The sequence below is a fragment of the Crinia signifera genome, chromosome 3 (assembly GCF_055691185.1).
Source record: "Crinia signifera chromosome 3, ASM5569118v1, whole genome shotgun sequence".
In the NCBI taxonomy this organism is placed as follows: domain Eukaryota; kingdom Metazoa; phylum Chordata; class Amphibia; order Anura; family Myobatrachidae; genus Crinia; species Crinia signifera.
Window position 1 is genome coordinate 237,260,096 of NC_139219.1, and position 15,338 is coordinate 237,275,433.

At 41.6% G+C, this 15,338-nt stretch overlaps 1 protein-coding gene across 1 annotated transcript in view; it reads left to right on the forward strand.

Moving 5' to 3' along the window:
* ZMAT3 (zinc finger matrin-type 3) overlaps positions 1 to 13,723 on the forward strand; it is a 53,385-nt gene extending 39,662 nt beyond the window's left edge. Inside the window, exons 3-6 of the mRNA XM_083177716.1 lie at positions 1,540 to 1,653; positions 6,395 to 6,561; positions 8,585 to 8,682; positions 10,916 to 13,723. Of these exons, the coding sequence (XP_083033842.1) occupies positions 1,540 to 1,653; positions 6,395 to 6,561; positions 8,585 to 8,682; positions 10,916 to 11,124 (588 nt within the window). The 3' untranslated portion in view covers positions 11,125 to 13,723. The remainder of the gene's footprint in view (positions 1 to 1,539; positions 1,654 to 6,394; positions 6,562 to 8,584; positions 8,683 to 10,915) is intronic.
* The last annotated feature ends 1,615 nt before the right edge of the window (positions 13,724 to 15,338 follow it).

The following is a 15,338-nucleotide window of genomic DNA, read 5'->3' on the forward strand; positions in this document are numbered from 1 at the left end:
GGGTGGACTTGTACGTGATGGTACCTTTCTGTGCGGTGCAGGTGCAGTGGCTGGTAGAGAGCGATCCTCTAAGTGAGGGTGGGTGCAGTCCCCTTTCAATGTTCACAGCTTCATGGTCGACCCCTGAGCAATAAAAGAGGACTGTGGCCTCCCTCCCTTAGAGGATTGCTGGTTCTGCTTTCCTAGCACGGCGCCCGTCTCATTGATTGTATGCCTTAAGTTTAAGGTGCTTAAGGCATACAATCAACGCGATGGACCCGATTTTTTAATCTCATGGATCTTATGCATCCATAAGATGCATGAGATCCATGAGATCCATGAGATGCATGAGATAAAAAATCGTGAGCCCCCAATTACCATTGTTAACGCCACCAGCACTATCAACGCCAACCCGAAGCGTGGCAAGCGGCGGCGGTACGTGTCCGCCGACCTTTTCATACCCCCACTATCCACGTCGGTGTGGAGTTGACTCTACATAGTGTGGCGAGCGCAGCGAGCCACCGAGCCCGAAGCGTGGCTATATAAAATCAGCTCCACGCCGACGTGGATAGTGGGGGTATGAAAAGGTCGGAGGACGCGTACCGCTGCGCTCGCCACGCTTCGGGTTGGCGTCAATAGTGGGGTGGCGTTAACAATGGGGGGGCCATTTTACCCATGAGGGGGGGTTAGCAATTAAAATTGGGGTTTTGGGGGCTTTTTACATTGATTCCAATGTACAAATCTCGTCGATCGCGTCAATTGCATCATCTCATGCATCTTATGCCGCACAAACACATAAGATGCATGAGATGCTAATCTCGTCGATCGTGTCGATTGCATCATCTCATGCATCTTATGCCACACAAACACATAAGATGCATGAGATGCTTGAGATATCAGCCCCACACATACAATCTAGATCGTGGGCGCCGTGCTAGGAAAGCAGTACCGGATTGCTACTGTCACAGTGTAAGAGGCGGAACTGCAGACTGTTGGTGAATCCCAACATCTCCCGACCCCTGCAGTGACAAAAAATGGATGTTTGGCCTGCATGGCCATGCTCCTATGCACAAGGCCACGAACCTACCCAGATGGCCACACCCCCTTTTTGGCAGCTCTATTTATTACCACACCTAGTGTCATTGAAGGTAGGAAATCTATTGCTAGGCACCCTGGGGTGTCACAAGGATCTTGCAAGGGGGCATCAGGTGGGTGGCTCAGGGCTAAATTTATGGGCAAAATGAGTGCTAGTGGCTGCCAGACATAACATATTTGGTCAATCAGAAGTACAACTGTACACCACAAAACTACTACTGATGACAGGATGGCACAATTACTTAATAAAATATAATTTTTCCAAAGTTATCCATAAAAACTTTTATTCAAGGGTGCCATAAAGAAAATGCTGATACTCTTGGGAACTATGATTCAAAAAAGTTTGGGAACCACTGAAGTCTTAACATTTAGAGGAATTGATTATTATGTCTTTTTATGCCAATAATATGTTTGAATGAGAGCATTTATTGACATTTTTATTACCCACACAATAATTTTTTTTAGGGCAAAAACCACAGCAAGAAATTACGCAATTACCGTGCATCAAGTAGTTGTCCTGCTTCATCGAGACTAAGCCATTCTATAGAGACTGTATCGCCTGGCTCTCCATCGCCAAATGTAAGTTTAATGAACTGACCATGGTCTGTTGCCCAAAAAAACAGAGTTAAATATTTACACATAACCAAGTGAAATATTTATTTTATTGCAAAAGGATCCTGTTACAAATCGAATATAAATCAAAATTAGGCATAAATATACAGGTTTAGTCTCCTATATCCAAAATTCTGTAATACAGAATTTTTGGAACGAAACTGAGAGCTTATGACACTTTTTTGATTTCTGTTGGCTCTATGTACACAAACTTTCTTCAGTGCAAAATATTGTATAAAATTAGCTTCAGGTTGTGTGTGTGTGTGTGTGTGTGTGTAAAAACATTAAATGCATTTTGTTAATAGACTTGTACAGCTAAGATATTGTATGGAAATATTCCAGAATTCGAAAAAAATCTGATCCATCTGGTCCCAAGCATTTTGGATGTAGGAGGCGGGACCTCGAGTGTGGTGCTGATGCAGTACAATTCTATTTGCATATCTATGCCTATTGTTTTACCTTGTGCATACACAGCTGCACATCTATACTCGCCATTGTAGAATTACACATCTAAACTCTTTTGCAGAATTTTGGGTCCAGTTGGAAATCGTCATGATAGAAAGAACAAACACAACCTTGATGTATTATGTCATCTATGTATTACAGAATGAAGGAACAGGACGGTCTTTGTTAAATGTATCTGTGTGTTCCTTCTTGCATCTATTACACAATTAATTGTGTATAAATAAATCTACTTGCCTGCATTGGAGCTACCCATATTGCAAAACAAAGCTGCACCATTGAAAGTATAGGAGAGCTCTAAAATACCTGCGTTGCTTCCCACCAAAATAAAGGTATTTGTAGAAAAGTAGGATTCCCTGTAAAAGCTCTAAACTAAAGCCATCTTGTGAATCCTTTATAACTGTCATGCCCTTATTATAATGTAACAGTTTCTTATATAGAGCAGAAAATTCCGTTGTGCTTTACAATTGGAAAGAGTATTTTTTTATTTGCATGTGCCCTTATTTTTATCCAACATTTAGCCAACCACATTAGGAGTTATTTCGATCACATCGCTGGGTTGCAAATTCACAGACCGGGTGATCATCAAATTACTGCACATCATACTTGCCTACTTTTGAAAACTAGTTTCAGGGAGATTATAGTTGGTAGTAGAATTTTGCAAAGTGTCCCATTGAAGGGGTGTGTCTGGCCCCACCCAAAGGGCGTGTCTAGTTCCATATATGGAGAGATTGTGAAAAGAGATTGTAAACGTGGCACCTAGATGCGTGGGTGTGTACTGCTACATCTGAGAAGAATCTTCTAAAATGACTTATATCCAAATGTAGATGAGGCCCAAATCAGTTAATAAGAGATACCATACTTGATAAAGTGCTGGGAAATGGTGCTGATGATTCAATCTAAATGTATCTATCTATTATTCCTCTTTTCCCCAAAAATGTAACAGTGTAATGTGGACTAGGTGAAATGAGGGAGATTGCTAGACTAATGAGGGAGAGAGGGAGATTGCTGCTATTCCAGGGAGTCTCCTGCAAAATGCAGGAGGGGAGGTAACTATGATGCACATGCTAATGGCTTGCAGAATGCATGCTTGAGACCACCCGGCGATAAAATCCAGGGTTATTTTTAATCACTGGCCATACGTAAGTTGATTGGCAGGAAATCTGCATTTGTGGGTGTCATCTGGCCATATTCTGGGAGTGTCAGGGAAAATGCAGGTGTGCCCAGGCAGTTTTGCAGAAGTCATGTAGCGTTGGCTCCGATCATCCTGTTTCTGTCACAGTGTACAGGTAAGTCCTGAGTTATGCACAGACTGCACACACTGGAATAATCATTAGATGTTGAACAAGTTGCAAATGAATTTGCAGCTGTTCACTGATCTGCAATATTTTTGCAAGCCATTCGCAGCCTTGCAAAGGGCGGGAGTTCACTCTGGTAGGGTGGCGGCTATCTGATTGCAGGGCTTTGCAGGGAACCAATCAGATTTGAATAACCCCCATAGTTATCTGCCTGTTAGCTCCTATCAGGAGATGCAACATTACCATTCTACAGATAATTGCCTTATAGGCATGTAGATCCATGCACTTTCTATTGGTAAATTGCCATTGGTGACACAGTAGTAAATGAAGGGCATCTAGTAAGATGCACAAAAGCTTCCTCAGATGCAAAGTATTTCAGGTTAGATTGTCAGTGTTCCTATTATAATGTTATTTGGGACTGCATATATAGCAAAGTATACGAGAAGAATAGTAGTAGTACGTTTATTTATAAGCTTCAAGCTTCAAAATTGATAAAATGGAGAGCGATAAACAACCAGCCAACCAGCTCCTACCTGTCATTTTTCAAACCCAGCCTGTAACATGACAGGTAGGAGCTGATTGGCTGGCTGTTTATCACTTTCCATTTTATCACTTTTAGAAGCTTGATACATCTGGCCCAGAGGCCGCAGGGGCGGGCTGGGCCGGGTGCCATGTGCCCCCCAGGCCACTCTGTTACCTAGTGTCTTGGGCCGCTGCCACATCGACTTGATTCAAGTCACTGCAGTCACCTCCATCCTCCCCCTGCGCTCACTACTATACAGAGCGCACTACTGACTGTGCAGCGCAGGCTTCCTCCGGCTATTTGGAAGCGTCTATTTGGTATGCGGCAACGGCCGCCAGCCAAACATAACTCGTGTTCCGGCAGCCGCGGTGATTGGCTGCCGGGATGCGAGCTCGAATTGGCTCACAAACTAGAGCCATATTTGAAATGGCTGCCGGAGGGGTTAGCAGCGGCGACGGCGGCGGCGACTAAAGCGTCAGTCGGCCGGGGGAGACCCAGGAGACTGGTGAGCGGTGGCAACATCTATGACAGCCACCCCAGCCCCTGCAAGACCCAGGTAAACACATGGCTCCGCCCCCTCTTTTGTACTTTCCTCCCCTTCCACCTTCCCTGCTGTTAGTAGGGATGTGTCAGCATCGTAGCATACCTGACCTGGCCCAGCAGTGACAGACCCCTCACTCTCTTTATGTCCTGTGCCAGCCTACTCCTACTGTACCCATCTCCCACCTAGGCTCTCCTCTAATACACATTACTCCTTGTCCTAATACAGTAGTTCCTCCTTTCCCCAGATTCTACCGCAACCTGCATATCTCTGCCCTTAGTAGCACCTTAGGTCTCCCTAGTGCCCTGTGTCTCTGCCCAGTACTTCTTTGCAGCCACTGATTATGCTACAGAACTTAAGTACTGTGTCCACGCCACCCTCCTGTGTCTGCGCCACCATTACGTTTAGTAAAGTTGTGGCGAGCCCGAAGGGTGGCTAGTGAAGCCAGCCAGCAAGGGGACAATGGTGCTGCTAAGCATTATCCTTCGCTCGCCACGCTTCGGGCTCGGTGGCTTGCTTAGCTCGCCACAACTTTACTGAAGGTAATCCTTCCGTAGCGGCTAACGTAACTGGCGTAGCAGTGGCCACAAAGATGAGGAAGTACCCTCTGCCCTCCCTAGCACCCTGCAAATCTCTGCCCTCCCTAGCGCCCTGTGTCTATCATCCCTCCCATCCCTCTCTACATCTGTCTCTGCACTCCCTAGTACCCTATGTCTCTATATCCCTCCCTAGCACCCTGCCTCTCTCTATCCCACCCTAGCACCCTGTGTCACCCGGCCATCACCGTCCCTGCATCTCTCCCTGCCAGCTCTGTCCCTGCGACTCTCCCTGCCAACACTGCCCCTGTGTCCCAGCCGACACTTTCTCTGCATTGTGGCCCACTCCATGTGACAGTATGTTAATTTTGGCTTCTACTGCTCAGCATAATGTGAGTTTTGGTGCAATCCATATGGCATAATGTGAATTTTGGCTCATTCCGTGTGAATTAAGGCTTATTCTGTGTGAAATAATGTGAATTTTGAATCATTGCCTGTGATACTGGGACGGCGGCACTCGCACACAAGATGGACACAGCAGGCTGGTTTACCACCATTTCAAAGTAGACAGCCTCTTTTATCAAGGTGCATCTGTATTTGCCCCCCAGGCTAGAAGTTGCCAGCCAGCCCCTGCAGAGGCCCATGTGTAGACTTCATCTGGGCCCCCTCCTCTATAGCCGACAACACTGTAGACCTACAGTATACGGACGTGCCTATATATGTGACTATTCATGTACTGGCTTAAAGGAAGTAAATCACAAAAAGTACAACATGTAAACTGGCAGAAACTACAGAATATGTTCATTATTGTCCCTCTTTAGTGTGCAAGCCATTGTATTGGAAATATTTTGGCTTTCCTTTTATTCTAGACATAGCATGTCATGGGATATTGTATATTTTGTTTATATAAAGATACCATTTTTATCTCTATTTATTTTTTTTTTTTTCAAATTTGTTTTTATAGTTTTAATCTGTAGATGACATAGTATAGAGAGGTAAGTATTAAGCATTGGCCACAAGAGGGCACCAAGACTTAATTTTGCATTTTAAAGAAATGCCTCTTACTACATAGAAAAACTTAATTTTTGCACTCTTAGGATACATGTAAATTAATTTATGTTTTTTCATTTAAGTTAATACCACTCTAAATGTATGGTGGAGACTTTGTTTCCTAGGTTTTTGTTTTTCTTTAGCATGAAATCTACCCCTAAATATTCAGCATCAGAATATTTCGAATGTTTTTTTTTTTTACTATAAATTTATATTTTAATTGTTTACGAAGTATGGATTTTTACAAAATGAAAGCGTATGTAGCCTAATAATAAAATATTTATTTTATTTGATCCAGGTGACAGCCCCAAAAAGTGGAGGGCGTGTGATTCTTGCCACTGAAAATGACTACTGCAAACTATGTGATGCCTCGTTCAGCTCTCCAGTGGTCGCTCAAGCACACTACCAAGGAAAGAACCACGCCAAAAGGTTACGTCTAGCAGAGACTCCGGCAAATACCATTGTGTAGGTATACATGTCTCCATGAATACTAGTAATTTACAGTGAAAGCAATATAAATGAGCAAAAAGAAATCAATGCAAGCACAATTTGTGTTCAAACATATTATGTCATTGTAGATTGTCTCTTTACATTTTCGAAAATAGTTCTTTACATTTTCGAAAATAGTTCCTTGTAGTGAAGTGTTTCGGGCATCTGTAATTGTTCTGCTTTATATGGGATGACCATTAAAGCGCTTCAATATGGACAATTAGCGTAAATCAGAGATGGGGCAATGTTGACGTTATACGCAGTGGCATGTATATTACCTAATAGAAACATGCATGGGAAATATTGTGTTTATGCCTATATGGAGAGTTATCAGCCAGTGTTAGCATCAAATATATTATTTCTAGAAGGTGATTTTTGGTTACTATCCCTCTTTCTACCTTCATACTTTATCAAAATCAATAAATGAGGTACCATTTTAAAGATGTAATTCTCTGCATCTGACAAATTGTTAATTTACAATTGCACATTGTATTGTTTGTTTAAAAATCAAAGTTAAAAATTGATTTTGGTGCAGTAAGCTCCGCCCTTCCAACTTCCTGCTGCCCCAGATCCCCTCAGTTTATGCAAACAATGGCGGAATCCACGCCCTTATAAGACTAGCAGCATTGGAACATTACCATCAGTGCTACTATTATTTATTTATTTATTAACAGTTTCTTATATAGCGCACACATATTCCGCAGCGCTTTACAGAGTATAGTTGAACATTCACATCAGTCCCTGCCCCCGTGGAGCTTACAATCTATATTCCCTACCACATATACACGCACACACAGACATTCTAGGGTTAATTTTGTTGGGAGCCAAATAATCTACCAGTATATTTTTGGATTGTGGGAGGAAACCGGAGTACCCGGAGTAAACCCACGCAAGTACGGGGAGAATATACAAACTCTGCACAGTTAGAGCCATAGTGGGGATTGAACCCATGACCTCAGCGCTGTGAGGCAGTAATGCTAACCATTACACCGTCCATACTACCAGACCACTGTGCAGGCTCTACCCTCCCCCAGCTGACCGCTAAAACAGAGCCTGCTCAGCTAGTTAGAGCTCCTGCAGCTCCGCCTCGCTGCAGGAGGCACAAACGACATGCAGCCCCAGTTGAAGGCTGGCCGAAGACACCGCGTGCTTTCCCCAGAGCTCTGTGCATCTGCAGCTGGAGAAGCACACATAGGCCTCACTACAAGCTGGAGAACCACCCGCGCCATATCCCTGCTTTCAAAGCTACGGCTGGAGACTAAAAGTTGGGGCTTATAAAGGCAGCAGAAGGAAAGGCTGCTTACCTTTCAGACCTCAGGTGCAGCCAGCAGTGGGGATCGCGGCAGATACCTCTATACGCAGGCCCTGATATGTCCTTCCCTGTCTCTGCAGACAGGTCCCCCCTCTTCTATAATAAGAGGCGAAGGGCTTCTGAAAAAATACTAAAACCTACTAGGTGGCTGGTGCGAAAATTACTACCCTTTTTCTCCCTTCATCCTTAACCAAAATCCATAAATAAAATATAATTTTAAAGATTAAGTTCTCCGCTGAACGCTTTAGCATCTCCCCGTGTGTAGGCTCCTTATGAAGATCAGTTTTTTCGGCTAATCAAAATGGCAACAAATGAACCGTTTTTTCTTTCATCCTACTACAAACCACCAACCTCGCTAAAAAATGTATTATATTTTATTTGCATGCATCATTTTCCCACAGGCCACCTAGTTAGCTATTATAAGCAAGTATTGCTGATTGTTGATGTCTGCTGATCTTTGGTTTTGATCCCCACATCTAATCGGCACCGATAAATCACCAGGCATAAGTCGCTTATCAACATGTGCTTTATGTACTCCCAGGAAACAAGTTAAAGATACCTTTATTGGTTTTCAGCATTATTCTAATAATAAGATAGCTATTGTTGCATGCATGTAAGTTTGCAGCAGGTAATGATATGTTACATATTCATCAGAAGCACCACATATTGTCATTTTATCACAATCAGGGACTCTGCCGAAGGTAAAAGGAGAACTCGGAAAGAAGGCAGTGAACATAAGATGATGCATAATCGAAGAAATGTCTGCTCTGTACAGAATAATACAGGTATGTTATCAGTGAGACTTGTCCAGGCTGGTTCTGAGAATAGACCTCCGAGTAATGGGTTGTTGTTACCATGGTAACAGATGAAGGATCTGCTCATCTTGGCTATGGTAAATGCATATTATACAGTGACATGCACATTTCTGAAAATTTAAATTGATTTTAAATTAACTCCATCCTACAAAATGTATGCAGAATAGGGGACATGAACAGTATTTAAACACGAACAGGAAGAGGTATGTGTTCCAAACTGAAAAACTCCACAAATAAAACAAGTTGTTTCTTTTACAATCTTCAGCATTCCCTTGATGTTACAAAAAAAAAAAAAATCTAATATCTATTAACTTCTAAGATTACCATAACAGAACTGTAACAGACTTGAATATTTCCATTCTCTTAATTAAAATTGTGCCTAATGTTCGTAAAGCATGCCAAGTTTGCAGAAACAGTTCTTAATCACAGTTATTTTTAATGATATCGCTGATAAACCATATGGTACATTTCTGTTCCTTGACTGTTTTTAATGGGAAAAAAAAGATGTATATATTATGTGTTAGTTTAAGTAGACTTTTAATTTGATGAAATGAAATGCATTGCTTTGATGAGCCCAAATGGAGCCCATGTTGTATTTAAACAAACTGAAGGATTCTGAAGTGCTCCTTTCTGGCTCAAGAGTATACATTTAGGAGTGCTTCACCACGTCTTTTCGGATTAGTTTCCATAATTACAAAGTATGTGGAAGTCTGGCCAACTATTGCTTGTGCATTTCAATTTTATGGTTGTTTTAATTGTGAAAGTAGAGAAATCTAGTCCCCTACAATTTGGGGACTAGCTGCTATTACTATTTAAACACCAATATTTTTGAGGGTTGCTGGGTAGGTTAGAGGGCTGGGAACCACTGCCAGCAGGAGAGAATCAACTCAGATACCTTTAATATTATCATTGATGTGTTTTATTATTTTATAATACTGTAGCTATACGAACATAGAATAGCTTGGTATTTATCATTTGATACTCCCATTTTCCATTTCTGTATGAATTTCTGTTGCAGTTTTAAATGGTCTTCAAACGAAAGGCCTATACACACTGGGTGACTTTGAAATGAAAGCAGCTCAATTATTGATGTTTGAACGGTTTTCAGCTCAAAGGCCGCCCAATGTGTATGGGCAGGTGATGACCGGTGAGCGCTGATGCGCACCCCCCCACTATCGCCAGTAGACGCATTTGTCTGCTGTTTTTAGCAGCAGAATTAACGACTTTCCATAGCATACTGCTATGAAAAGCCAATCACAGCAGAAATAATCGCTGGACAGGGGGAAAATCGTTCAGTGCGTATCGTTCAGCCCATCGATTTCAGCGATCATCACTGTGCATACACGCCGAGCAAGTAAATGACTATATTTAGCTTTCTAGAAGATAACTGTTACCCTGAAAGTTCTTTATCATGCTAAACCACTAAATGCCCTGAAACAGAGGTGGTCCTTATTCTTAAACTAAATTAATGGTATGTGTACCCGCGTCTTGTCTCTTCCTGTTGATTTTCCACTCATATTATAAGGTTTTTTGACTTATAGTGTATAGTAAAAAAAATATATATAATGTAATGATTTGTATATGGCAGTGGGAAAACTATGGTGACTTATGGGCACCAGACAGGTGGATTAAAATGTATTCTTAGAAAAGGACAGAAGAGTGGGCCTAGTTCAGACATGTTAGCAAGGCTGCAATTTGTACAGATGGACAAAACCATGCTGCACTGCAGGTGGGGTAGATGTAACATGTGCAGAGAGAGTTAGATTTGGGTGGGGTGTGTTTAAACTGAAATCTAAATTGCAGTGTAAGAATAAAGCAGTCAGTATTTACCCTGCACAGAAACAAAATAACTCGCACAAATCTAACTCTCTCTGCACATATTACATCTGCCCCACCTGCAGTGCACATGGTTTTGTCCATCTGCAAAAATTACAGCCTTGCCACCAGCTCTGAATCAGACCCTGTGTTATTCACGTATTTCATGTTAACCCGGGACTCTCCATGAGGATCAACCTAATTACTAATATGTCGCTTTCAAGTTAATGGACCAGACCATCCTCTATGTTTTTGTACTGTGGTACCCAAATGAAAATATGAGTATGGGCTGATGTTTCTTTGGAAGGTCACCATGTTTTTGTCAAGTAAACTGTTTAGTGTCCTGGCTTTAATACACATCAATATTTGATTTATTTTCTGTCCTTAGGTCCATATTTCAATCCCCGGTCTCGTCAGAGGATTCCTAGGGACCTGGCTATGTGTGTAACCCCTAGTGGACAGTTTTACTGTTCAATGTGCAACGCAGGAGCCAGCGAGGAGCTAGAGTTCAGGCAACATCTGGAGACAAAGCAGCACAAAAGCAAAGTTTCTGAACAGCGTTACCGCAGCGAGATGGAGAATTTGGGATACATGTAGTGAAATAACCACTAACGAGTTGTGTTTTTACGCTGTTGCTTAATTTTTTTATTTTCTTTTTGACCATTTTTCCTTACGGCCATTTCAAAAGTTGGAGGTATTTTAAATGCTAAACAATGAGACTCTGGAGAGTAGAATTAATGCACTATGTTTGGCTTTTTTATACTGATGAAATGACCAGTCCTTCTCACGTTTTATCTTACAGTTATAAGGTAACAATACTAGACACAATACTGTTATGTGTTATGGACATAGTGATGGCTGATTCGTGCATCTCATCTGGTTATCCCTTTTCACATCCTCACACTACTATGTATTCTTAACACTGTGGGCTTGGTAGCTGATATTCCAAAGAACACTGTTTGTGAGATCTTACATGTCTGTAGTGGGTTGTACAGGCAGTGGATAAAAATAGAATCCAATGGCTTAATTGGCTAGATGTTCCAGACTATATACAATAATTGAGTGGGAGTAAAGCTGGGAAGTGACAAGACCATAATGTTTGGATAACATCATACTTCACAAACCAAAAGCATCTGATAGGACATTGCCCTCCTGAAAGAAACCTCCTCCCGCTAGGGAAGAAATGGGGTGAAGATAACCACTATGTTATACTAAGTAGTGGTTGGTATTGATGTTGCCTTCTTAATGAATAACTATACACAAACTGTGCAAAACAATGTAAATGCCTTTCACTGTTGGGAACAAGCATTTAGAAATTGTTGGAACCAAATGAGCACTTGTCTATTGTCAAGCACATGGGTAAGAATAATTCATTTGTCCATAACACATCTCTGTGTAACTCTGTAGTACACTGCCTGTGCTTTTTCCACCAGTGGATTCACAAATAGAGAATGCCAGGTATTCTCCTGAACATCAGTCTTTATTTTAAGGTGCCACATAACTGTAACAGAAGTAACGAAGGTGCACACATGAGACAAGGGGCAGAGACTAGCCCTGCTGGTGAGAGCTTGCTGTTTAGGGTATTATTAGCGGTTTATGCTCTAGATCAATGGTTCTTAAGCTTGGTCCTCAGGACCCAACACAGATCAAGTATTCCAGATCAACCAGTATGTTCTCTGTGTTTCACATTTTAAAAATCCACAGATAACCTGGAAACATGAACTGTGTGTGGTCTTGAGTACTGAGTTTGAGAACCTACGCTCTAGAACAAATCCAAAACGAACTGTTTTTTTTGGAGTTCTCTTAGATAATTTTTCTGGAAACACTGAATTTATCAAGCTACAGGTTGAAATGAGCAGTAGATCTGCAATTGCACTTTGACTTTATGCATTGTTCACAGTTCTGGAACATGCACTTCTGCCTTTTGCTGACAGTGTTCCATACTGACATTATCTTAGTCTCAGCTGCTTATAAAACATTTAGCAAGTTGGCCTATCTTGTTCATTAAAGGTGTTATTTCTGCAATACTAGACATAATTATAGGATACCAGACCAGTCAAGACCCTTCTACATGAGACTGACCATGCTGAGATGTACTTTGCTTAATGAACGCATAAGCTACAACTATACGGAAGTCCTATCTTTCAGTATACTTGGAGTCCATCTTTTATCCATTTTTTTCATGTTTTTTTACCCACTATCTCTACATGAGTAACAATGGAACACTAGAGACAGTGCAGACATGTACAACATGTAATTGTAAGCATGGTTCCAAAACTTGTATATTGTGTTTTACTGTTGAATGCTCAAGGTCTGATTGCTGTTTGCTGACAAACATTAACCGATCATTTCTCCTATTAGTTTGTTGCTAAGGGACATTGAATCTATTACTGTGCAATGAATTGTAGGGTTTTTTTTCTCTCTCAATAGATAAGTTTATATTTCTTCACTTTGCACTTAAATCCTTTGCTGCTCTAGGTACAGTGACATCTACAAGATACTACGGGACTTTGGCCAGTAATTTTTTAATGGAGATCATCCCTGATTTGTTTCATGAGCTACCACTATTTACTTTGGGCATTAAAGAAAAAGCTTTCCTATGTATTTGCTGTTACAGGATAAATGTAAACATGTACATTTAGTACACATAGTATAGTCTTCTCTTTGCTGTTACTTATGGGACAGATTTACCCAGCTCTGTTGCTGCACCTGTTCTCTGTTGTTAAACCTTATTAAGATCCTTGTCAGGTAACGCCACATAAGGTATTAACCCCTAACGGAGTTTGATGAATCTGCCCATCTGTCTCTTGGCTCAAGCTACCAAATTAGATGAGACTCTAGGCAGCCTTGCACTGTCCTCTCTTCTACTATGCCACACAATACATAATGCGGAACTTCAAAGAAGTTAATAAACAAAATAATGCTGCTTTGAAAGAACACAATTACTGCACAATCCCTGCCAAAGTGATCTGTTGCTAGAACATATCACTGGTAGGGTTAGTATTTTTGTCTTAGAGAATGAAGGATTTTGACATACTGTATGTACCTGTTTTTTTTAGCCCTGCCACACTATGTTGCTGTGTGGTACTGTATGTATATTTATAGGAAGTGTAGTTTTGCTGTTCCATGTATGTTGATGAAATGATATTTTCTTTATAACGCACAGAGAAAAATAAAATTAATAAGCCAAAAAAAAAAACGAGCTGAATCTTGCATTTATTATTTGGTGAATGTGCCATATGCATTCTAGTCTTAGATATACTGTGTTTACCAATTTAACCAAATCCATAAAAACATGCATAGAAACGTTCTACACAAAGGCCCTTATTCTGCTTCACTCGCAAAGGCAAATTCCTTCTCAAATGGACAAAACCATGTCCGCTGCAGGTGGGGCAGATGTAAAATGTGCAGAGAATTAGATTTGGGTGAGTTATATTGTTTCTGTGCAGGGTAAATAATGACTGCTTTATTTTTACCCTGCAATATAGATCTCACTATGAAATAAAACCCCACCCAAATCTAATTCTCTCTGCACATTTTACATCTGACCCACCTGCAGTGGACATGGTTTTGTCCATTTGAGAAGGAATTTGCCTTTGCGAGTGAACCAGAATAAGGGCCAAAATGTGGCTTCAGGGTGCAGAGGAAGGTGGTCAGCATGCGGTCTTCCCTATGTATCTGTATGTATTCTGCCGCAGATTCAGAGATGGATGCAGTGATCTGTTGTTACTGCACATGCGTATAAGTCACACCGACTCAGAAAGTTGATTATCAACCAATGTGCATCTGATGTTTCCAACTTTATACGCAAGGGAATATGTATTGAAGCTTGGAGAGAGAGCAAATATAAACCAATCGGATCCTGTGATCTTGCATGTTGTGTTTAAAAAATAGCAGGAGCTGATTGGTTGGCATTTTTTCTCTCCAAGCTTTAATACATCTCCCCCGCAAGCAGCAGATCTCAGGTGCCTTCAATGGGAGTCTTACTGCAAATCCAAACTACTGTGACCTGCATATTTTCCACAGCAACTGCATACTGAATTGCAGCTACAAATGCATTTTGCATGCAGTGCTGAATCAGACCCTCACTTTCCCCCCCAAAATGTCATACACAGGCGTAGTAATAATTGTTAAGTAAGTTTAAAAAAAAGTTGAAACCACTAACACGCTTTCAGCTGAAAAGCTGCCCAATATGTACGGGCCAGCGATGAGCGCTGATGCGCGTTCCCGCATCATTGCCGGCAGATGAGCTGTGGGGTGGATGGCTTTCCATAGCGTCCTGCTATGGAAAGTCGTCAGCCCAGCGAATTTCCCTATCATCGTGGTCTATACACGTGGGGCAAAATCCTTTATGCTTTGATGTACATTCGAGAAGATTATGGATTTGAGGGGATGATTCTGATATGGGAATAAAGGTGGCCAGAAACAACTTTGTCCGCTTTCACTGGATTCCGACTCATCGGGCTGAAAAATCGGGAAAATCACAAGTGTCTTTAGATTTGATCCGATGCGCGGCCCCATGTGCATCAGATTGGAGCCCTTAGATCCCAAGTGCCCTTAGATCCCAAGTACTGCATGTAGGATCTGGTGAATTGGACAGCCTCCGTCAGCACTTGCTGGAATTGCATGCGTTATATCACATGCAAAAGGTCCTCGGTGGTAAAAGGGGACTTAAAGCGAGAGAGAGCAAATAATTGAGCACCTGGACAAACCATGTTGAACTGCAAAGGGTGAAAATATATTATTTGTTGTATGTGGTGTAAATACTGGCTGCATGGAGCCCACAAATTCTGGAAAAAGTTATGGTACTT